Raw genomic sequence first — 23,448 nt, forward strand, 5'->3', positions numbered from 1 at the left:
AAATACTTCGGAGGAGCAGAATGTTACACTCTTACCTTGTGCAGAGAAACATCGAATGAATGGGTCACCTGTTTGCCCCTCTGAGCATCTACAAATTGGACTGTGATTTATAACTCTACATTCTGCTGCGATTCCACAAAGACCAGGACACGGATCACTACATTTTTGATTGATACAAGCTTGACGAGGGCTGCATTCGGCGCTTACAAGACATTCTGGTTTACAATTTGGTGGGCTTCCGAAGAATTCTCGCGAGCAGGTACAAATTGCTTGCCCTTGATTTTCTCTACATTCACTATTAGGTCCACAGGGTGAAGGTTCGCAAGGACTAACTGGGACTGCAAGTTTGATTAAAGAGTGTAAATTCAAAGAAGGCTTTTTTTTGAACTTGTAATTTTTAACTTACGTTCATCTACCACGTAACTGCAAAGGACAAATGGGTCTCCAGTAGTACCGGGAAGACAACTACAAATTGGTAGATGTGATACCACTTGACAATGAGTATTTCTTCCAGGGCACATTCCCAGGCAAGGGTTCTGGCATTTTGATCGAATACATGCTAAGTTTGCAGGACAATCTGAATTTATGCTACATTCTGGACGACATCCTTCGTAAGGATTGCCAATATATTCAGCTAAACATGAACATGAGCCAATACCATTTTGTTCTTTACACATTGCATTTGGTCCACACGGTGAAGGAATACAAGGTTGAGGTGGAACTTGTGGTTCGGCTGTTTTAGAAGAAGACAAGGAATTATGTGCTATTAATAATACGTATACAAATGAATAGTTGACATTAGAAAAATTAAGAAATTGCTTACATTGTTGTATAGTACACTGAACAAATGCATCTCCAGTAAATCCGGGACTACAAGAGCACATGGGCACGTGATTCATAACATTGCACTCTGCATTAGTGCCACACGAACCTACACAAGGATCTCTACACTTCTGATTAATGCAAGCTAATCGAGTATCACATTCGCTGTTACTGACACATTCAGGTCTGCAGTTAGGAGGCGATCCAATAAATTCAGCAAGGCAAGCGCAAGATGACGCGTCATTGATTACTTTACATTCTGAGCTTGGACCACATGGGTTTGGTATGCACGGATTTGGTCTCTCAATTGGTCCATCCGCTACAAAATATACATTTATTTTATCTATTTCACTAGCAGGTGTGTTAAAATATTCAGACAGATGGTACATACGTCTTGGGATGCATCTTACAAACGGATCACCAGTAAATATTGGAGGACAACTACAGATTGGATTGTGATTTATGACTTGACACTGAGCATATATTCCGCAAGTTCCAGGACAAGGATCTCTGCATTTTTGATTAATACATGCCTGATTGAGCGCGCAATCAGAATTAATTATGCACTCTGGCCGACAACCGGGAGGACTGCCGGTATATCCCTCTACACATGAGCATACTGGTTGTCCGTTAACTGGTTGGCATCTACTATTAGGTCCGCATGGTGATGGATTGCATGGACTTTTAACAACATTTTCTATAAAATTAATTAATTTGGAATGCCTCGATTACATTATAGATGTCATAAAAAAAGAAATTAATAACATAATGAGAGTACGTACGGTCTACAGGGGAACAAGTGATAAACGCGTTTCCAGTCATTCCTTCCGGACAAGAACATATTGGTATGTGGTTGAAAACATTACAAACGGCTTTTTGACCACAAACTCCAGGACAAGGATCAACACACTTATTTCGAATGCACGCTTTACTCGATGCGCAATCTGTGCTTTGAACGCATTCTGGCCGGCACGATAGGTATGGATCACCAAAATATTCAGGCAAACACGAACAAGTACCATCTCGGCATATAGCATTTGGTCCACATGGTGTAGGATTACAAAGATCATTTGGTTTCGGCCTCTCTACAGGCAGTACAGGAGAGCAACTTCTAAATGGATCTCCAGAATAACCTTCTGGACACGTGCAGCTGGGTATGTGATTCAATACCGCACAATAAGCATTAACACCACATGATCCTGGACAAGGATCTGCGCATTTCTGTCTTAAACATGCCATATTGCTTGTACATTCAGAATTAATTGTGCATTCGGGACGGCAATTTGGTGGGGATCCGGTATAGCCATTTGTACAAGAACATGCTGATAGACCTCCAATATCTCGGCATATAGAAAATGGTCCACATGGTGATGGAACACAAGGATTAACCACCGGAGGAGGTTCTTGTAAAGCTAAAACGTTTAAGATCGTTACTGTAAAAACTTACCTTCTTCATACATCGGGTAATCTAAACAGTAATCGAGATACTTACGAGGCATTTCGAAGCATGATATGAAAGGATCTCCAGTTAAGCCAGCTTTGCAGCTACAAATTGGGCTGTGATTGTTAACAATACACTGAGAATTGAGTCCGCAGATTCCAGGACAAGGGTCACTACATTTTCTGTTGATGCAAGCTTGATTCGTAGGACATTCTGTACTGACAGTACATTCTGGCCTGCATGCAGGCGGACTTCCGATAAACGTAGGCATACAGGAACAAACGGCTTGTCCGTTTGAGTCCCGGCATTGGGAATTGGGTCCACAGGGAGATGGATTGCAAACATCGTTAAATGTAGCTGAATTAAAAAAGTTTTTTTAGGTGCACATCAAATTAAAATAGCTGTATTGTGTTTTATTTTTTGATAACTTACGAGATTCCTGTATTGGGGTGCAAAAACTGAATGGATTGCCGGAATAGCCGAATTGGCACATGCAAACTGGGAGATGATTTAATACTTGACAAACAGCATTTTGACCGCATGTTCCTGGACAAGGGTTCTGACATTTTGAACGAATACACGCTCTATCTGAGGTACAATCCGAGTTAATGGTACATTCTGGCCTACATCCTTCATAAGGATTGCCAATATAATCAGACAAGCAGGAACATGATCCTGCTCCGTTCAATTCTCTACAAACTGCGTTAGAGCCGCAAGGCGACGGCACACATGGGGTGGGTCTCTCTTGAGGTATCTCCACTTTGGGGATTAAAGAAATATTATAAAAAGTTATTCTGCAATCTTGATTAAAATATAGATTATTAAACCTTCGAAGTACGACTTGACTTACATGGTCTTAAAGTACATTGAGTGAAAGGATCTCCGCTATATCCTGGCACACAAACGCACATTGGTGTATGACTAACGACTCTGCATTCTGTATTTGAGCCGCAAGAACCAGGGCATGGATTTCGGCATTTTCTGTTTATGCAAGCTAGTTGAGTGTCACATTCGCTATTGCTGATACATTCTGGTCTACAATTTGGTGGGGATCCAGAAAACTCGGGTAAGCATGTGCAAGAGGGTAAATTATTGAGTACCTCGCATCGAGCGTTAGGACCACATGGCGACAATTCACACGGATTGGTTGGAGATACTATTGGTGTTGCTATTACAGGAATGAAATGTTTTACGTTTAAACTTTATTTTACTTCCGACAATCAACTTAACATCAACATTCACTGAGTTTTGGTTTGAAAGTTGGATACTTACGTCGAGGAAAGCATGCGACAAATGGATCACCTGTGAGTTCTCCTTGACAAGTACAAATTGGATTGTGATTTGTAACAGAGCAATGGGATCTTATACCACATGTTCCAGGACATGGATCTATGCATTTTTGATTGCTACAAGCCATGTCGGAGCGACAGTCCGAACTAATTGTACATTCAGGTCTGCAATTGGGTGGGACACCCAAATATTCTGGCACGCAAGAGCACACCGCTTGCTCATTTATCTTTCGGCATTGACTGTTTGGTCCACAAGGGGATGGATTGCAAGGGTCTTGTATCGTGGGAACTAAAAGAATGATTAAATCTTAATGAGTATTTAGGATTCAATTTTTCTTTTAAAGGCTTGAAGAAATTCTATATTTATACCTTCTACAGGAGAACAAGCAACAAATGCATTGCCAGCCATTCCTCTTGGACAAGTACATATGGGTACGTGATTAACAACTGAGCATAAAGCATTATTTCCACAAGTGTCAAGGCACGGATCTATGCATTTGTTTCTTATGCAAGCCTGTGATTTTAGACAATCAGAGTTCATGACACATTCCGGTCGACAGCCTGCATATGGATCTCCTCTAAATTCAGGTAAACATGTGCAGACATCATTCACACATTGTGTGTTTGCGCCACAATTATCACAAGGACTGACTGGTCTTGGTGACTCGGCTAAAAAAAGTCAAGATATTTTTAAGATACTTTATGATGGTATCTCTGTTGTAAAAAGCGAACAAAAATGTATTATTCTCTTGAACAATAGTAGAAATCATTTTTAAAAAGATAATTTAACTTACAAGCTTGTATCATAGGAGTACATCTAGTAAATGGATTTCCAGTATAAGAAGCTAGGCAAGCACAATTTGGCGTGTGATTAACAACATTACATTCAGCTCCTAAACCACATGCTCCAGGACATGGGTCTCTACACTTCAGTTGAAAACAAGCCTCATTGCTTGGACAATCAGAGTTAATCGTACATTCTGGTCTGCAGTTCGGTGGCCTTCCTATATAATTAGCTGAGCAAGCACATGATGCTTGGTCATTAATGCTACGACACTCTGAATTTGGACCGCAAGGAGATGGTACACACGGATTCACGGTTTGACTAGGCGGCAGTTGTGGGTTTTCAACTAAAATTACATACATTCTTTAATTATCTTTCTCCTCGTTATATGTTATAGAAAAATCGTATACTAAGGGGTGAACTAATGAAACTTACGTGGACTTGGGAAGCAATTTACGAATGGATCACCAGTGTACGCTCCTGGGCATGAACATATGGGACTGTGATTAATCGTTTCACATCGGGCACTGAGGCCGCAAGTCCCAGGACAAGGATCAGTGCATTTTCTATTAATGCAAGCTTTGGTCGAGCTGCACTCAGAGTTTATGGTACATTCTGGGCGACATCCTGGCGGCTGACCAAGGAATTCCGGTAAACATGAACAGGTAGCCTGCCCATTTATTTCTCGACATTGACTATTAGGCCCACAAGGGGATGGAATACATGGTTGACGTGGAGTATCAGTTACTATTTAAAAATACAAGAGAATAAATAAAAGACTTAAAAATGCAATAATATTTAAGAAAGTATTTCAACCATTGATTTTTAATATACCTGGAGGTACGATTCTACAGTAATTGAAAGGATCTCCTGTGTACTGCGGATAACATGAACACGTAGGTAGATGGTTAATGACTAGACATTCCGCGTTTGTTCCACAAGTACCAGGGCAAGGATCTTTACACCTTGAGTTGACACAAGCTTGATTTGAGGGACAATCAGAATTTAAAACACACTCTGGTCGGCATCCCTCATATGGATTACCAATGTAATTTGAAATACAGCTGCAAGATCCAGCTTCATTGAGCTCTGTGCATATGGCATTTGACCCACAAGGAGAAGGAACGCATGGTCTCGTGGGTGGAGTAACAGAAGCTAGAAAATTATTCGATTGAGAAAAAGTCGCTAAAATGAAATTCCAAGCAGAATGTTTATTTTGGCCTTTATGTCATGGTTTACTTACTGTCTTTGTAGACGCACTGGGTGAATGGATCACCAGTGTACCCAGTTGCACAAGTGCACATTGCAGTATGACTTACAACGTGACACTCTGCATTTGCACCACATGAATCGGTGCAAGGGTTTCTGCACTTTTGATTGATGCATGCTAATTGACTAGAACATTCACTATTACTAACACATTCCGGTCTACAATTTGGTGGTATCCCAATAAATTCACTCAAGCAAGAGCAAGAAGGTGAATTATTTAGAACTTGGCACTGCGAAATCGGTCCGCAAGGTGACGGTTGACAGGGATTCACTCTCTCCGGTTCATCGACTGGAATCGAATAGCATTTTTTAATGGAGGAGAAAGCATTTCATCAAATAATATTTAAAAGCTTAATAATAAGATATTGAAGCCTTACGCATTGGCGTGCATCTAATGAATGGATCGCCCGTAAATCTTATTGGACAACTGCAAATTGGACTATGATTGACCACTTCGCATTTAGCTTTCACGCCACAAGTTCCCGGACAAGGGTCTACACACTTTTGATTGGAACAAGCTTCATTCTGAGGGCAATCAGTGCTAACTATGCACTCTGGTCTACATGTTGGTGGACTTCCAATGTAGCCTGTTATACATGTACATACAGCGTGACCATTGACTACACGGCATTCACTGTTTGACCCGCAAGGTGATGGGCTACATGGATTAACCGGCGGTTCCTCTGTTACGGAAGAATTGAAATATAAAAAAGATTCAATAAAAAGAGATAGCAAACAATGTTAAGCAGTGTTATCAAATTAAAACAAATCATACCTTGTACAGGGAAACATTGACTGAATGGGTTTCCAGACATGTTTTGTGGACAACTACACATAGGTACGTGATTAATTACATTACAGATTGCGTTATTAGCACATGCTCCAAGACATGGATTTTCACACTTATTTCGTAAACAAGCCTTATCTCTGTTACAATCTGAATTAAGGACACATTCAGGGCGACAACCGGCGTATGGATTTCCCTGGAATTCTAACAAACATGTGCATTCGCCGTTGTTGCATTGGGCATTGGCCCCACATGGAGATGGGTTGCATCTATCTTGGATTGGTTTTGGTTCATATGCTGAAATTAATTGTTTCTCATTCACTTTTTATTTTAAATTTTATAGAGTTGAACTAATTTTAACTCATTCGTAATTGACTTTAACAAACAGGCAACTATGGGAATGCTTACATATTTCTTGTAAATTGCAACTGTCGAACGGATTTCCTGTGTACCCATCGGGACAGTTGCATACTGGTATGTGATTTGTTGTCATACATCTGGCACCGAAACCACAAGAACCAGGACAAGGATCCCTACATTTTTCATTGATACAAGCCATACTGCTAGGGCATTCTGAATTTATGGTACATTCCGGTCTACAGTTAGGTGGTTGGCCAATATAATTTTGTAAACACGTGCAGGCAGGAACTCCTCCAATGTCTCGGCATTGGGAGAAGCTACCACATGGAGATGGAACACAAGGTTCTGACTTAATTGTCTGGACGTCTAAGGGAGCTGTAAAGGGTGGATCGTTACATAAAGATTTTCTTTACCAAATGAAAAATTTTAATTCTTTTAGACAGTTTTTCTTACGTGGAATAGGTGTACATCTAGTGAAAGGATCTCCACTATATCCTGATCGGCAAGAACAAATGGGACTGTGGTTAACAACAACACATTGAGTACCAATTCCACAAGGAGTTGGGCATGGATTAACGCATTTTTGGTTGATACATGCTAGCTGTGATGGACACTCTGCACTAACAATACATTCGGGCCTACATCCAGGTGGACTTCCGATATAATTTGGTTGGCAAGTGCAAACTGCTTGGTCATTTACTTCTCTACATTGGCTGTTCGGTCCGCAGGGAGATGGGTTACAAACATCGGTTGGTTCTGAGACTGGAGTTAAAGTTCGTGTGAATTTAGGAATTTAAATAAAAACAATTTTAATTCTATTTTAAAGAACTAGTTGTTTCACCAAAGATAAAAAAATGTGACACGTCAATTAAAAAAACCGAATTAGCTCTACGAAAATGAATCACAACAAAAATAGTACTTGGAACTTACTGATTGGATTTATGGAACAGAAAATGAATGGATCGCCGGTGAATCCTGCACGGCAGGTACACATAGGTAAATGATTAATGACTGTACATTCGGCATTTTGTGCACATGCACCAGGGCAGGGATCTCTACATTTCGACTGTAAGCATCCTTGGTAGGATGGACAGTCAGAACTGATTATACATTCTGGCCTACAACCTTCGTATGGGTTCCCTTTGTAGTCAGGAAGACATGTGCATGATCCTGCATTATTTAATTCTTTGCACACTGCATTTGCTCCACATGGAGAGGGCATGCAGGGAGAAACGGGCAGTTCGTTAGGGCGATCAGCTAAAATAGGAAAAAAGAAAGTTAAGAAGATATATTATCAGAAATTCTTTCTGGACGAACTTATTGACAATAAAAAATTGGTAGCAGTAAATCAGATTATGTTTGGTTATACATCAGCTGTTAGGGGCTGTTCAAAAAATACGTAACGCCTGTAGGGGGATATTTCAAAACTAAAGCACAGTGGCGCAAAACGAGATATAGGGTTTCAAAAAATTCCAGAGATCTTATTCTTTAACTGTTTTTAAATTTTATTTGTATTAAATTTATTTTTATTCAAATTTAATCGTACTTGATTAATTTTAAAGAGGCTAAGTTTAAAAGTAACAAAAAATGATAATTTTTTTATATCCGTACTATCTACTTTGCTCTAATCATGGAATTTCGAGCCGCTCATTACGAATTTGAGGTCATTATTTTAAAATTAGCTTCTATTTTAAACATAACCTCATAATCATACCTTTTCATGTTTTTGACGTTCAGCTGAAACGGGAGCTAAATTTTAAACTACTTCCTCAGATTCGGAATCAGCGGCTTAGAATACATAGGAAGCGGATAGTCGAGTTTGTCGGAGATCCAACTTTCTTTGTGTGGCTGTATAATTAATGATGATCAAGAACTAAATGTGAACAATTGTTATTATTATAACCAATTGTTCAAAACAATTTCCTTCATACCACATTTCTGAATATAGAACAAAATTGTAGTTTAAATGCAAAAAAGAATTTTTGACACACTAGTTTAACTATCAACCAAGTGGTTGGATTTTCAGCCAAAACAGATCAATCTTCTATAACAAAAATTTTGTTTAGCAAAATAGATCACTTTTAAAATGGAGAGATGTATTTTTAACAAAAATGATTCTTCTTTCAATTTTTTTAATAGCTTAATGGGAAAGCATCCAAACGGCAATCCGAAGTTCTGTAGTTCGATTCCTGGTGGAGCGGCGATAGCGGATCTTTTTTTAGAAGAAAATTAATTTAAAAAGTTTCATAATATAATTTTCCATCTAGTCTAAAAATTAATTTAAGTATTTTCTGTTATTTGATCAGTTAACTACTTAATCGATAGGTTGATTTCTATTTTCGCGGTGGTAAAAAAGATATCTAAACTGATCTATAAAACTATCTCTGATGATAATACAAATTCCTTCAAATAAGTCGTATCAGAAATGTAACACATGGTTTGAGATATCGAATATTTCTGAAAAAAGATTCTTTTTTCGGTCTTTTTCCCGAAAAAATGTAATTAAAAAAATTTCAGAAACTTATTTTCCACCTAGTCTGAAAATGACGTTTAGTATTTCCTGTTATTTAAAGAGTTAACTTCATTAAAAGTTGATTTCTATTTTCACGGTTGTGAAAAAGATATATACTGATCGATGGTAACTATCTCTGATGATAATACAGATTCCATTAAGTTAATTTTCTGCCGAAATAGTGAAATGTTGAACAAAAAAAAAAAACGAATTTTGGGTTAAGAAAAAAAGTTTATTATCAGTAGATAAATTTTATGATATTTTTTAACGAATTTAACAAACAAATGCATTATTCGGGTATCTATGAACGGAAAAATTCATTTACTCCATGTGAAACTTTTTAATTGGGAACTTCATGATGATTTCAGTAAAATTCATAATTACTTGATGATTTTTTTACAATTTTAATTTTAAAAATGCATTATTCAGGCATCTGTGGACATAAAAATTCGTTTTTTCAATTTGAAACTTCTTAATTGGGAATTTTATGATAATTTCAGTAAAATTCATAATTAGTTGATGAATTATATATATTTTTTTTAACAATTTTAATAAACAAATGAATTATCCGGAAGCTGCAGTCTTATTGAACGAATGAAACTATTAAGGAACTTAAACTGAAAGGACTGAGGTTAAAAAAAAAACTTTTCCGTCGAGAAACGCCCAAATAATTTATATGCTTATTAAATTTGTTGAAAAAATCATAAAAATTATCAAGTAATTATGAATTTTGTTGAAAATATCAGGAAGGTCCCAGTCAAAAGGACTGATATAGAAAAAATGAATTTTTCCGTCAACAGATGCCCGATTAATGCATTTGTTTATTAAAATTGTATAAAAAAAATAACAAAACTGATCAATAAATTGTGATTTTCTTTTGAAATTATTATTAAGGTCCTAATTAAAAAAGTTGTCATCGAAAAAATGCATTTATTTATTAAATTTGTTTAAAAAATCATCAAATTAAACGACTTGTTATGAATTTTACGGAAATTGTTATAAAGTTCCCAAATAAAAGGACTAGCGTTCAAAACCTCGATTTTTTCAGCCGACAATTACCTGAGTAATGCATTTGTTTATTAAATTTGTTCAATAAAATCATAGGATTGATCAACAAATTATAAATTTTTTCAAAATTATCATAAAGTTCCTGATTAAGAAAAATCACTTTGAAACAAATGAAGTTTTCTGTAAAATCAGGCCTGATTAATAACTTTTAAACACGTAAAATTATGGAAAATCATAAAAAACATTCTTTAAGCAAATAATTCGTTTATAAAATCTTTGTTTTGTTTATTACATGATATCGGAATATTCTTAACTGATGATACTCTATGCAATGGTCACTTAATGGCCATTTTTTGTTATATTTTTTTATTTATAAAAAAAATGTAAAGCCTTTTTAAAAATCAAGCTCGAGAACTCTCTTAGGAATCTTATCAGTCTTTTTGCAATTTTTATGTTTGTTTAAATCGGTCATAATTTGTGGACTGTAGGATATTTCGAACCAAAGAAGTCATTTTGTTCACTGTGCGCCACGGTGATTGTACCCATGTTAAACCGAAGGTGCCGATATTCGGTTTATGATGGTTACCCTCAGGGTGGCGGTTTGCTCCTTCCCAGGTGCACGAAATGCACCATATTTTTAATTAGTTAACAGAAAAAATGACAAGAAGACCATTTTTTGAAAAATTTCTCTGTGAGAAATTGTATTTAGCTCTGTAAATTATGTCGTTAACATGTAAGATCAAACAATTGAAAGTCAGAGTAGAAAAGTTGTCATTTGTAATAGATGGACTAAAAATCAAGCCCTAGGAAGCGCCTTAAGAAATGTTATTTCTGAGCAATTTTAAATCCCACATGGAGAGAAATTTCAAGAGATTAGTTCACGGAACTGCTCCTTGATCTTATTCTAGCTTTGGTACAAGAACTAAGCCCTTGGAAACCTTGCTTTTAAAGTAACGGTCGTTGATATAAAAGCAAGGGTTCCGAGATCTTAGTTCTTGCCCGAGTTAGAAAAAGATCAAGGGGCAGTTCAGTGAATTACTCTCTTAAAATTTCTTTCCGTGCAGTACCTCGTTTCGCCACACTGTGCACTGTTACGCTCATGTTAAAGCTAATAACACTTACCATAGAAAAAGAGTTCAGTATTTTTTAACGAGCCCTAATCAGTTTTACTAGCTTCTTAGAGGCAATTGAGAATCTTCAATTGAGAATTGTTATTCATGAACCATAACGCGTCAACAATCAGTTGGGCATCTTCATTCATCAATCGCCAATTGTCAATCATCAATTGCCAATTGACTATGGCTAATTAATAATTATGAAGCAACAACCACAATTGGTTAATTGCTAATCGCAAATCATTAGTCATCAATTGAGAATGAACAATCGTTAATGTTTGAACTTCAATCTTCAGTCATCAATCATCAACTAGGAATGATTAAGTGTCCGTTGTGAATCGTTTATTGCCAATCGTCAATCGTCAATCGTCAATCGTCAATCGTCAATCGTCAATAGTTAATCGTCAGTCATCAATTGTTAACCGTCAATCATCAATTGAGTACCCAGTGGGCACAAAACTATGAAAATCCCAAGAGCGTCCTTGGGACGTTCTTAGAACGTCCTATGTCAGGCCAATCAACGTCTTTAAGACGTCCAATGTTCTAAATATGACCTATAGATGTCTCAAAGACACGGGCGTTCTCGAAACATCTTTCGTACTGACATTAGACGCTTTAAGATCATCCCTAGGATGACCAAAGGACATGTTATAAAATACGTCTTAGGGATGTCCCAAAGAAGCATCTAGGACATCCATAACTTGTTTTCTCACCGGATATTTTGATATAATTAATCAATATGTAAAGTAATCTTTGAATCACTTCAAAACTCTCTTACTTGGTAATAATACACATTGTGTAAATGGGTCTCCGCTAAATGGACTGATGCACATGCAATTCGGTGTATGGCTCACAACTCGACATTCTGCATTTGCTCCGCAAGATCCTGGGCAAGGATCTTTACATTTTTCATTAACGCATGCTTGATGGCTAGGACATTCCGAGTTACTGATACATTCAGGTCTACAGTTTGGTGGAGATCCAATATATTGTGGTTCGCATGCACAAGATGGTGCATTATTGATAACTTGGCAAGTCGAGTAAGACCCACAAGGCGACGGTTGACAAGGATTTTGGGGCGGTGCGGGTGGTTCTTCTACGAGAAAACGAGGAGTTATATATCTCTAAAATAAGAATTAAGTTACCTTCTAAAGCGATGGAATGAATTCTGTCTTACGTTGTATAATGCATCTGGTAAACGGGTTTCCTGTGTATCTTTCAGGGCATGAGCATATCGGATTGTGATTAATAACTTGACATCTCGCTTGCAATCCGCATGTTCCAGCACAGGGATTTATACATTTTTGGTTGGTACAAGCTTCATTTCTCGGACAGTCGGAACTGCCGATGCACTCGGGTCTACATAGTGGTGGACTTCCAAGGTATTGAGGGGCACATGTGCATACAGCCTGATCGTTTACCTCCCGACAAATACTATTCGGCCCGCATGGTGAAGGGCTGCAGGGTCTTGTAGAAAGTGGGGCTGTTTTTCATTTATAAAATGTTATTAATATTTGTTCATTTTTATTTCATGTGTAGAATTTCAAATTGAATCGAGTGCTCCGCTTAGGGTTCTTCGACAAATTACGTAAGACGATTTGGGGGGAGAGGTGGGGTTTGATCAAAATAAGTGTTCCTTATTTGTGAGGATGATTGTAAGATCTTAGTTTAGAAGAATTTTTATTTAAAAAATAATTAATTCGATGATATTAAAAGTTCGAGAAAAGACCAGCAGAAATTCGTTCTGTTAGGCCAAACGTATATTTTATCTTCACAAAAATCTAAAATTCATTGAATTATAAGTTTTAAAAATAATAATAAATTCAACAAATGAGCTTGTTCTTTTTAAAGAGTTTTGATCTTTTGATTTTATCTATACTTGATTGTTATAAATATTTCTATGGATTAAATAGTTTAAAAATGGGGTTCAATGCACATAATATGTGTAAGAAATTTGGGGCCTAAAATCTTCCAAATTTCAGACTGAGCACATTTTGTATTTCAATTTTCCAGTTCATAAAAAGAGGCGAAACCTTTTTTTTAAACTCTTTTGATACCATGCGTCACAGTCCAAAATGGTCTGAACAACAGGGGATCGTAGGAGATTTTTAAAATCAAAGTTGGAAAATAATTATATTAAATGAAATTAATTTAAATGGAAGGGATAAATTTTCAGTTAAAAAAATTTCAACGAAATTTCGAAAAAATATTTATATTTTCAACAAACAGGATGAATCTTAAAACAAAAAAGTACATTTTTAAGAAAGCAGTTCAACTTTTATTTCAGGATTTGAATTTTCAACCCAAAAAAAAACTTTAATTTTACACTAGAAATACTTTAATTCACCCAAAGAAGACAAATTTTCAGCCAAATTGATGTATTCTGAATTAAGTATGATTTTTCCACCAAATAGTTACATTTTTAACTGAAAGAGATAAATTTCATCAAAGATAAAATAGATGAGTTTCAGTTAGAAAATTAATTAGCCAAAAAAAAATTTTTTGAACAAAAATGTTATTTTCAAACAAAAAGCTTTATTTTTTACCAAAAAGAGATGAAATTCAAACGAAATTGTTAGCCTTTAAAGCAAAAGAATATATATTATGTACAAAAGGGTTGAATTATTGACCCGACAGTGTGAATTTCGAAGCAAAAGCTATGAATATGTAGCAAAATTCTCGAATTTTTAACATCTAATTAAATTTTGGACAAAATTACCAAATTTTTAACTGACAGATTGTTTTTTCAGCTGAATAAATACATTTTCCCTGAAAAGTCAAATTTTTAACTGAAAAGATAAATTTCTTATCAAGAAAATCATTTTTCGAACGAACAAAAAGTTTTTAGCAAAACAAAAAATTGGATTTAAAGCAAATGTTTGAATTTACAACTGAAATATATAAAATTTCAAACTAAAATGTAACAGTTAAATTTCCAGTTGAAAAAATTAGTTTTTAATGAAGAAAAAAAACTAATCTAAACAAAATAGTTAAATTTTTAAGACAAATTATACAAATTTTCTAAAAATCAGTTTAATTTTCGTGCCGTACATATGGCAAAAAATAATTTGCAAACAAAAAAATACAAATTTTAAGCAAAAGAAATAGTTTTTCTACCGGAAAGATCAATTTTGAAAAGAGATGATTTTATTCAAAAAAAAAAAATAATTTTCTACCAAAAATATAAATGTTCAACCAAATAGGTAATTTTTTAGCTAAATAAGGCGAGTTTTAAACGAAAAATAAAATCGCTCAATTTTAATCAATGGAAATTCATTTATAACAAACAAACAAAAATGAATTTCGGAAAATTTTCATTATATCCAAACAAAAAGCTTCATTTTTAACCAAAAAAGATCAAATTAAAACGAAATAGTTACCCCTTGAAGCAAAAGATGGTATATTATGTACAAGAGAGTTGAATTTTCGATCCGGAAGTGTAAATTTTGAAGGAAAAACGATTAACTTGTAACCAAATTCTATTGTAACGAATTTTTAAAAACTAATTCAATTTTTAACTGAAAAATTAAATACTTAACTAAGCAGATAAATTCTTAACTAAAAAGACAACATTTTAACTGAAAAGATAAAATTTTAATCAAGAAAATGAATTTTCTAACAAAAAAGTTTTTAGCAAAACAAAAAAATAGGATTTCGATCAAATGTTTGATTTTTCACGAAAATATAACAATTTTCAAACTGAACTGGAACAGTTGAAGTTTCAGTTGAAAAAATTAATTTTTAATCAAGAATCATCCACTTAAATAGTTAAATTTTTAACCATAAGAGACGAATTTTCAAGAAAGCAGTTGTATTTTTAACCGAAAAAGACGATTTTAGCTAACATTTTGTCATTTTCACAAAAATGATGCGGCCAAATCAAATTTTTTATTGGCACGAATAATTTCCCAACTAAGAGTAGACTTTTCAACTAAAATCAATAATTTAGTCGAAAAGGAGAAAAATCGTAAAAGATTGGAATAAGAGATAGACTAAGATGCATGCGATAAAAAATGGGACTTTTAGTCATTTAAGAAACAAAGAAATAAAGTTAAAATAAACGTTTAAGTTTCTTTTTAATACTTTTGAAATATTAGTTTTAAAAACTTGGAAACTTTGTCTTACTACATAGAATTTTAGGTCTTGAAGATATTATAAAATTGTATGTTTTTTAGACTAAATATTTGTTATTAACATCTTTTCTTTTTTTATGTCTCATTTCATTTAGGTTCCACGTTTATTGAAACTATAGAATTTGTTTGTATTCTCCCCTCCCTAAGTTTATAAAATCTTAGGAAGATTTTTTGGAGGGAGAGTCAGAGATGGTAGTAAATATTATATCTTCAATAGGCGGGGGGGGGGGGGTATTCCAAAAAAGTGCTTTACGTAATTTGTGGATGACCCCTCTCTAAATTTGAATCAGTTTCAATTTCTACTAATCATATTAAGTGATTATTCTAGCTAAGAGTTAGCCATTGTTTACTAATACATCAATAACAATGATTGATTCATCAGTAAAAATAACTGATTCATACCTAAAATTCAAACACTTATATCACGTAGTAAAAGTTTTAACTGATTAAAATTTAGAGGGATTAAAAAGAAGTGCAAACGATGTTTCGTAGATGAAAGTACCTTTAAATATTTGGCACGAGATTAGAGCACTACCGGTCGTTCCTGATGGACAGGAGCACATAGGGATGTGATTGAAAACTTCACAGAGAGCACCTTGTCCACAAGCATTCGCACATGGATCCACACATTTGTTGCGGATACATGCTTGATTACTTGAACAATCCGTGTTTAAGACACATTCTGGTCTACAACCTGCGTTAGGATTACCAAAGTATTCCGGTAAACAATAGCATACTCCGTTATCACATCTCGTATTAACTCCACAGGGAGATGGATTGCATGGATCAGTTTCAATTGGACTGGGAGCTTTAAAGAGAAAAGAAATGTAGTAAAAGTATGTCGTAGTATGAAAGGAAAGTTAAACCCCGGGGTATCAAAATTTCTGCAGATTATTTCAATCTTCCATTCAGTATCAGAGTTATCAAAAGTGAAAGTGTGAACTTTACAATATGTCAAATACAAGGTTCACTTGTGACTGTTGAATAATTATGATACTGAATCTGGATAATCGTAATAAAATGAGTATCACTCTGCTGCAAATCATTTTGATTCAACTTCAAGGTCAAATTAATAACCCAGGGTTGTCTTATTGGATTTGGATTGCTTACTTGGTGATTGATAAGTGCAGCCTGTAAACGGATCTCCTGCATAATTTTGCATACAATTACAACTAGGGACGTGATTGAATACATTGCAAACAGCATTCAATCCACACGATCCCAAGCACGGATCTTGGCAACGCTCATTAATACAGGCTCTAGTGCTAGGGCAATCTGAATTAATTGTGCATTCTGGCCGACAAGTGGGTGGGCTTCCCATATATGTAGGTCGACACGAGCAAGAAGGTATTCCGTTTACATTCTGACATTGCGAAAATGGTCCACATGGAGATGGGTAACATGGGTCTCTTGGAACATCCGAAACTGGCGGCATAACTGAAATTGATTCCGCGATTTTTAATAAATGCATTCAACCATTTTTGAAAATAGCACTCATAATTTTAAGCACCACGGTAAACTTATTAGAGAACGATAATCTGAATGATTCAAAATCAAATAAAGAACCCTGTTCTTTTTCGTGGAAGTAGATACGTAAATTTTCCGTAAGAATAGGGTTCTTCATCTATTTCTGAGATTCATACTTGAAATAGTCATACCCTTTAAATGATGCTTACTTAAATAAAATCTAAAAGCGCTCTATTTGGTTAGTATCTAAAGTATTGATATTGCTCTAAGAAATCATCTACCTGCCTAAGTATATTGCTTAGGGGTAGATAAATGGTCTAAAACTAAAATAAGTCAATTGTGTTGTCAGTCTTATTGAGAAAAAAGTACTCCTTACTTGGTAATGGGAAACAACGAGAAAATGGCTCGCCTGTGAAACCCGGTTTACAGGTACAAAATGGACTATGACTTAAAACTCTGCAGATTGAATTTTCACCACATGTATTAATACAAGGGTCAACGCATTTTTGGTTTACACATGCCCGATTTAACGGACATTCGGCGCTGACGGTGCATTCTGGTCTACAACTTGGCGGACTTCCTATGTAGGTTGGTAAACAAGAACACACGGACTGTTCATTTATAACCCGGCACTGACTGTAGGGTCCACATGTTTGGCACGGGTAACTGATTTCTGATTCTGATTCTGTTAAAAATAGGACAGAAACGTAAATTTATATAGTTTAAAAGTAAAATACTAAATTATTTTAGCAAAAAATGTATCTATAGGCATAATGATCGTCTACTACCTCAAGCCCAGAAAATTGGATTTAGAAGAGTAGCATCATAAAAGGCCGATAGATAAAGCAAATAATGAATGCTCATCATTCATGCTGTTAATTTTCTTACGTATTGATGAGAAAGGTTGGCAGTGAACAAACGGATTTCCTGTGTATCTTTCAAGACAGAGACATGTGGGTACATGATTTAAGACATAGCAATTTGCGTTTTGACCACAAGTTCCTGGACAAGGGTCTTTACATTTGGATCCAATACATGCAAGATTCGATGGACAGTCAGAATTTAAAACACATTCAGGTCGACATCCTTCGTAGGGATTTCCTATGTAATCTGGCAAACAGCTACAGGATCCAGCATTTTGCTGAACCCTGCAAACGGCATTCGAACCACAAGGTGATGGAGTACATGGATTTATTGTCTCAATTGGTGTAATAACTATAATAAATAATCACTTATATTAGATACTAATTTTAAAACATAAATCAGAGAATAAATATTTTCAGGAATCTTACATTGTTGCAAGACACATTCAGTAAACGCGTCTCCAGTATAACCCGCTGGACAAACACACATTGGGGTGTGACTAACAACGTGACATCTTGCATTTGCGCCACAAGATGCTGGACAAGGATTTTTACACTTTTTATTAATACAAACTAGTTGACTAGCACATTCACTGTTACCGATACATTCGGGACGACAATTGGGAGGAGACCCAACAAATTCTGATAAGCAAGAGCACGAGGGTGCATCATTGGTAACTTGACACTGTGAATTTGGTCCGCAAGGCGAAGGTTGGCATGGATTCACAAAAGGTGGAGGTGTTGAGGCTTGAAAATTGATAAAGGACAGATTAAAATTACACCTGAGTTACAGATTTTCGCAAGAAAAATAATTGTATTACTATGCTAAAATAAATATGGTAATTGTGAAGTAAATGCTTACGAATAGATAGACATTGAACAAAAGGATTTCCAGTCATTCTTAGTGGACAACTGCATACAGGATTGTGATTAATAACTCTGCATTCAGCCCCAATACCACAAGTACCAGGGCAAGGGTCACTACACTTTTGATTGCTACACGCCTCATGTTGAGGACAATCAGAACTTATTACACATTCTGGACGGCAAGACGGTGGTGCACCAATAAATCCAGAAATACATGAGCAAACTGCTTGGAAATTGTTCTGTCTACATTGACTGTTTGGTCCACATGGAGATGGATTACAAGGATCATCGTTGGATGGAGCTATTAATAATATTAATGATTACAAAAGAACTGTTGAATATAAAAATATTTGTTAAATGTTTTAATTCAAATGCTAACATACCCTGCATTGGTAAGCATAAAACAAAAGCATTTCCCGTCATTCCCGATGGGCAGGAACACATTGGAACATGATTAAAAGCAGTACAGAGAGCATTTTGTCCACATGTTCCAAGACACGGGTCAATGCATTTGTTTCGGACACAAGCTTGTTGCAACTGACAGTCGGTGTTCATTACACATTCTGGACGACAACCGATGTAGGGATCTCCTTTATATTCAGCTAAGCAAGTGCATAGACCATTATCACATCGAGCATTTGTTCCACATGGTGATGGAATGCATGGATTTGTTTCGAGATCAAGTGCTATAGAGAAAGAATGGAGGATAGTTATAACGAAAGTGTAAAGGACACTAAGTAAGAAGAGATTTGAGATTTTATCTTACGTTCTTCTACAGGTTTCGGGAAACATTGTTCGAAAGCATTTCCGGTATATCCTACTGGACACAGACAAATGGGAGTGTGATTGATAACATTACATTGAGCTAAAATTCCGCAAGATCCGGGGCAGGGATCTGCGCACTTTTGTCGAATGCATGCTTGATTACTTCTACATTCCGGATTTATAGTACATTCTGGTCGACAGTTTGGAGGAGATCCACTGTAATTTTGAAGGCAGATACAAGAAGAAGTGCCACCTGTATTTTGACACTCAGAATAAGGTCCACACGGATTCGGAATGCATGGGTCGGTCGGATAATTGTTTGCAACAGCAGGAATAGCTAAAATTATTATTAGATTGAATCACATATTACAGTTGTTTTAAAGTTAGACGAATTTTTTTGTAATGTAACATGAACTTACTAGGTGCAGGGAAACATATGGAGAATGGATCTCCCGTGAATCCTGGCATACAGTTACAATGAGGAGCATGATTGATTACTCTACAGAGAGAATTTTGTCCACATGAGGCTGGACAAGGATTTACACATTTTTGGTTCATGCATGCTTCATCTGAAGGGCACTCTGAACTACTGACGCATTCTGGCCTACAATCAGGTGGACTTCCATTAAACTCAGGAAGACAAGAGCAGACAGCTATCTGATTAACAACTCTGCATTGACTATTGGGTCCACAGAATGCAACGGCGCATGGATCAGTGTTATCTATTTCAACTTTAATATAAAAAACCAATTAAAACATTATATTCTTGGTTGTAATTGTGAAATATAACAGCAATAAAGAACATAACATACCAGGTGAATTTAAAAGGCAGTAACTGTACGGATTTCCTGCATAAGAGGGGATACAAGAACAAGTTGCAAGATGGTTAGCAACATGACATTCAGCATTCGTGCCGCACGTTCCAGGACATGGATCAATGCATTTGGAATTTACACAAGCGCGATTTAATGCACAATCAGAGTTAATCACACACTCAGGTCTACATCCTTCATAAGGATTTCCAAAATAGTTTGAAATGCAAGTACAAGAACCTGCACCATTATTTTCATTACATACAGCATTAGAACCGCAAGGCGATGGTGTACAGGGAGTAGGTTTTTCCTCTGATTCTGTAAGTGTATAAAAGATTTTTTAATGAAGTAAAGGTACCAGTGAAAATAAAGAAATTGTAATCTTCAGCATAATATCTTACGGAGGTAAAGTGGAGCAGAGCATTGTGTGAAAGGATCTCCTGTGAGTCCATCAGGGCAAAAGCACATTGGCGTGTGACTCACTGTACGACACTGGGCATTGGATCCACAAGAGCCAGGACAAGGATCTTTACATCTTTGATTCATACATGCTTGATCAGTGGGACATTCACTATTGCTAATGCATTCAGGCCGGCAGTTTGGAGGTGAACTAATAAAGTTGGGTAGACAAGAGCAGGATGATAAATCGTTAACAACTTGACACTGCGCATTCGGTCCACATGGGGACGGTTGACACGGATTTGTTGAAACAATTTCTTGCGCTAATCGAATTAAAAGTGAAATGTTAAACTTTGTGGAAACTCAAGATCAATTGTTTTAGGGGTTGGTCTGGAAGTTATCTTACGCCTTGGCATGCAGCGAACAAATGGATCTCCAATAAACTCTGCTGGACACTGACATACTGGATTGTGATTTATTATTCTACACTGTGCCCTTAAGCCACATGCACCTGTGCATGGGTTTCGGCACTTCTGATTAATGCAAGCTCGGTCTAAAGAACAATCTGAATTCACAGCACATTCTGGCCTACAAATTGGTGGACTACCCAGGTATCCAGAAATGCAAGTGCATACTGCTTGGCCGTTATTTGCACGACAAAGACTGTTTGGACCGCAAGGCGATGGATCACATGGGGACACTAGTTGCACTATTTGAATAAAGGTTATTATGTGTGAAGTGGTATTGTGCGTAACGTAACTAGAAAACTAATAAAAAATTTGAATGATGTAAATTTAATATTCGTGAAAAATAAAGTACCTGGTACAGAATTACACTGAACAAAAGCATTTCCTTGAAAGCCTGATGGACAGCTACACATTGGAATATGATTAATGACATTGCATTCAGCATTGGAAGCGCAAGTTCCTGGACAAGGATCTTCACACTTGTTACGAATACATGCTCGGTCTCGAGAACAGTCTGTATTAAGAAGACATTCTGGTCTACATCCTGTAATTGGATTACCAAAATACTCTGGAAAACAGGTACAAACTCCATTCTCACAATTTGCATTAGCTCCACAAGGGAATGGAACACACGGGTTTTGTTGAATCACTGGTTCGTCTGTGAGTAAAAGTATATTTTCAGTTGTAGAACATTTTTTTTTCAAACATTATAATAGACGTTTTCTCCATAAAACTTACTTTGTAATGGTATTAAACTACACTGGCTGAAGGGATCACCAGTGAACCCTTCACGACATCTACAGTTCGGTACGTGATTCAAAACTGAGCATTCGGCACCAAATCCACAAGATCCTGGACAAGGATCTTTGCATCTTTCTTGCATGCAAGCTTTGTTGCTAGGACAGTCTGAATTTACTGCACATTCTGGCCCGCAGTTAGGTGGACTTCCGAAATAATTTGATAAACATGAACATGCCGGTGTATCTCCAACACGTTGACATAATGCGTTAGTGCCACATGGTGATGGAATACATGGATCTCTATTTTGTACTGGTGCTTTTACAGGTTCTAAAATATGATTCAGGTGTCAGAAAATTGTAAAAAACGTCTAGAGATGTAAAAAACAAAAATAAACAACATACCATCCATAAAGAAACATCTTGTAAATGGATCTCCTATAAAGCCGTTTTTACAGAAACAAATAGGGCTATGGTTAATCACTTTACAAAGAGCATTTTCCCCACATGGGTCTGGGCATGGGTCCATACATTTTTGATTGACACAGGCACGTCTCGTAGGACAGTCTGCATTAACGACACATTCTGGACGACAAAGAGGCGGACTGCCAATATATGTTGGAAGACATGAGCAAACTGATTGGCCGTTATTAATGCGACATTCGCTATACGGCCCGCAAGGGGACGGATTACAAGGGTTGCTTGGTTTCACCATTGCTGTAGAAAAGGTTCAAATAATAGTTAAAATTTGAATTGTTAATTTATTAATAGATCTATAAAAGTCAAAGACAATATCTTACGAGATTCAAGCATCGGAGTACAGAATCGAAATGGATCGCCGACAAACCCTTGCAAACATGTACACACTGGTGAATGATTGACAACTTGGCAAAGAGCATTTTGTCCACATGTTCCTGGACAAGGATCTTGACATTTGGATCTTGTACATGCAAGATTTGCTGAACAATCAGAGTCTATAATACATTGTGGTCTGCAACCTTCATAGGGATTCCCAATATAATCTGATAAACAAGAACAAGACCCTGCCCCTCCTGATTCTCTACATATCGCATTTGCACCACATGGAGTAGGTGAACAGGGTCTACTTTCTCCATCTGTTAAAAATAAATAAAAATTTGACATAGCATCAACTAGAGCCTTCATCTCAACTTAAAAAAACAGTTATATTCTATCATGAAATGGACGCGTAAACTATTTAAAAAATGAAACTCACAGAGAATGGGTGTACAGCGTGTGAAAGGATCTCCTGTATATTCTGAACTACACACGCACATTGGCGTATGACTAAAAACTCGACACTCAGTATTTGATCCACAAGATCCTGTACAAGGATCTGTACATTTTCTATTGATACAAGCTTGGTTGGAGCTGCATTCACCATTGCTAACACATTCAGGCGATCCTAATGATTGTGGTATATTAGCACAAGAGGGCAATCCATTCTTAACTTGACATTCCGATTGCGGACCACAAGGTGATGGGATACATGGGTCAGTTGGTCTAACTATAATCTCACTTATGGCTGGAAGG

At 36.3% G+C, this 23,448-nt stretch overlaps 1 protein-coding gene across 1 annotated transcript in view; it reads right to left on the reverse strand.

Annotated features, from left to right (window-relative positions):
• LOC117178780 overlaps window positions 1–23,448 on the reverse strand; it is a 226,464-nt gene that overhangs the window by 47,658 nt on the left and 155,358 nt on the right. The window contains 38 exon segments of the mRNA XM_033370251.1: window positions 36–338; window positions 407–733; window positions 824–1,141; window positions 1,214–1,519; window positions 1,605–2,234; window positions 2,315–2,620; window positions 2,696–3,022; window positions 3,114–3,431; window positions 3,536–3,841; window positions 3,922–4,221; window positions 4,347–4,682; window positions 4,772–5,083; window positions 5,171–5,491; window positions 5,580–5,894; window positions 5,983–6,288; window positions 6,381–6,689; window positions 6,801–7,127; window positions 7,206–7,514; window positions 7,683–8,009; window positions 12,166–12,483; window positions 12,565–12,870; window positions 16,023–16,328; window positions 16,631–16,957; window positions 17,364–17,672; window positions 17,876–18,202; window positions 18,280–18,597; window positions 18,713–19,018; window positions 19,101–19,403; window positions 19,484–19,819; window positions 19,902–20,213; window positions 20,295–20,612; window positions 20,696–21,016; window positions 21,100–21,402; window positions 21,513–21,818; window positions 21,899–22,228; window positions 22,303–22,614; window positions 22,698–23,012; window positions 23,132–23,440. Of these exon segments, the coding sequence (XP_033226142.1) occupies window positions 36–338; window positions 407–733; window positions 824–1,141; window positions 1,214–1,519; window positions 1,605–2,234; window positions 2,315–2,620; window positions 2,696–3,022; window positions 3,114–3,431; window positions 3,536–3,841; window positions 3,922–4,221; window positions 4,347–4,682; window positions 4,772–5,083; window positions 5,171–5,491; window positions 5,580–5,894; window positions 5,983–6,288; window positions 6,381–6,689; window positions 6,801–7,127; window positions 7,206–7,514; window positions 7,683–8,009; window positions 12,166–12,483; window positions 12,565–12,870; window positions 16,023–16,328; window positions 16,631–16,957; window positions 17,364–17,672; window positions 17,876–18,202; window positions 18,280–18,597; window positions 18,713–19,018; window positions 19,101–19,403; window positions 19,484–19,819; window positions 19,902–20,213; window positions 20,295–20,612; window positions 20,696–21,016; window positions 21,100–21,402; window positions 21,513–21,818; window positions 21,899–22,228; window positions 22,303–22,614; window positions 22,698–23,012; window positions 23,132–23,440 (12,285 nt within the window).

Source organism: Belonocnema kinseyi, chromosome 8, assembly GCF_010883055.1.
Source record: "Belonocnema kinseyi isolate 2016_QV_RU_SX_M_011 chromosome 8, B_treatae_v1, whole genome shotgun sequence".
NCBI classification, from domain to species: Eukaryota; Metazoa; Arthropoda; class Insecta; order Hymenoptera; family Cynipidae; genus Belonocnema; species Belonocnema kinseyi.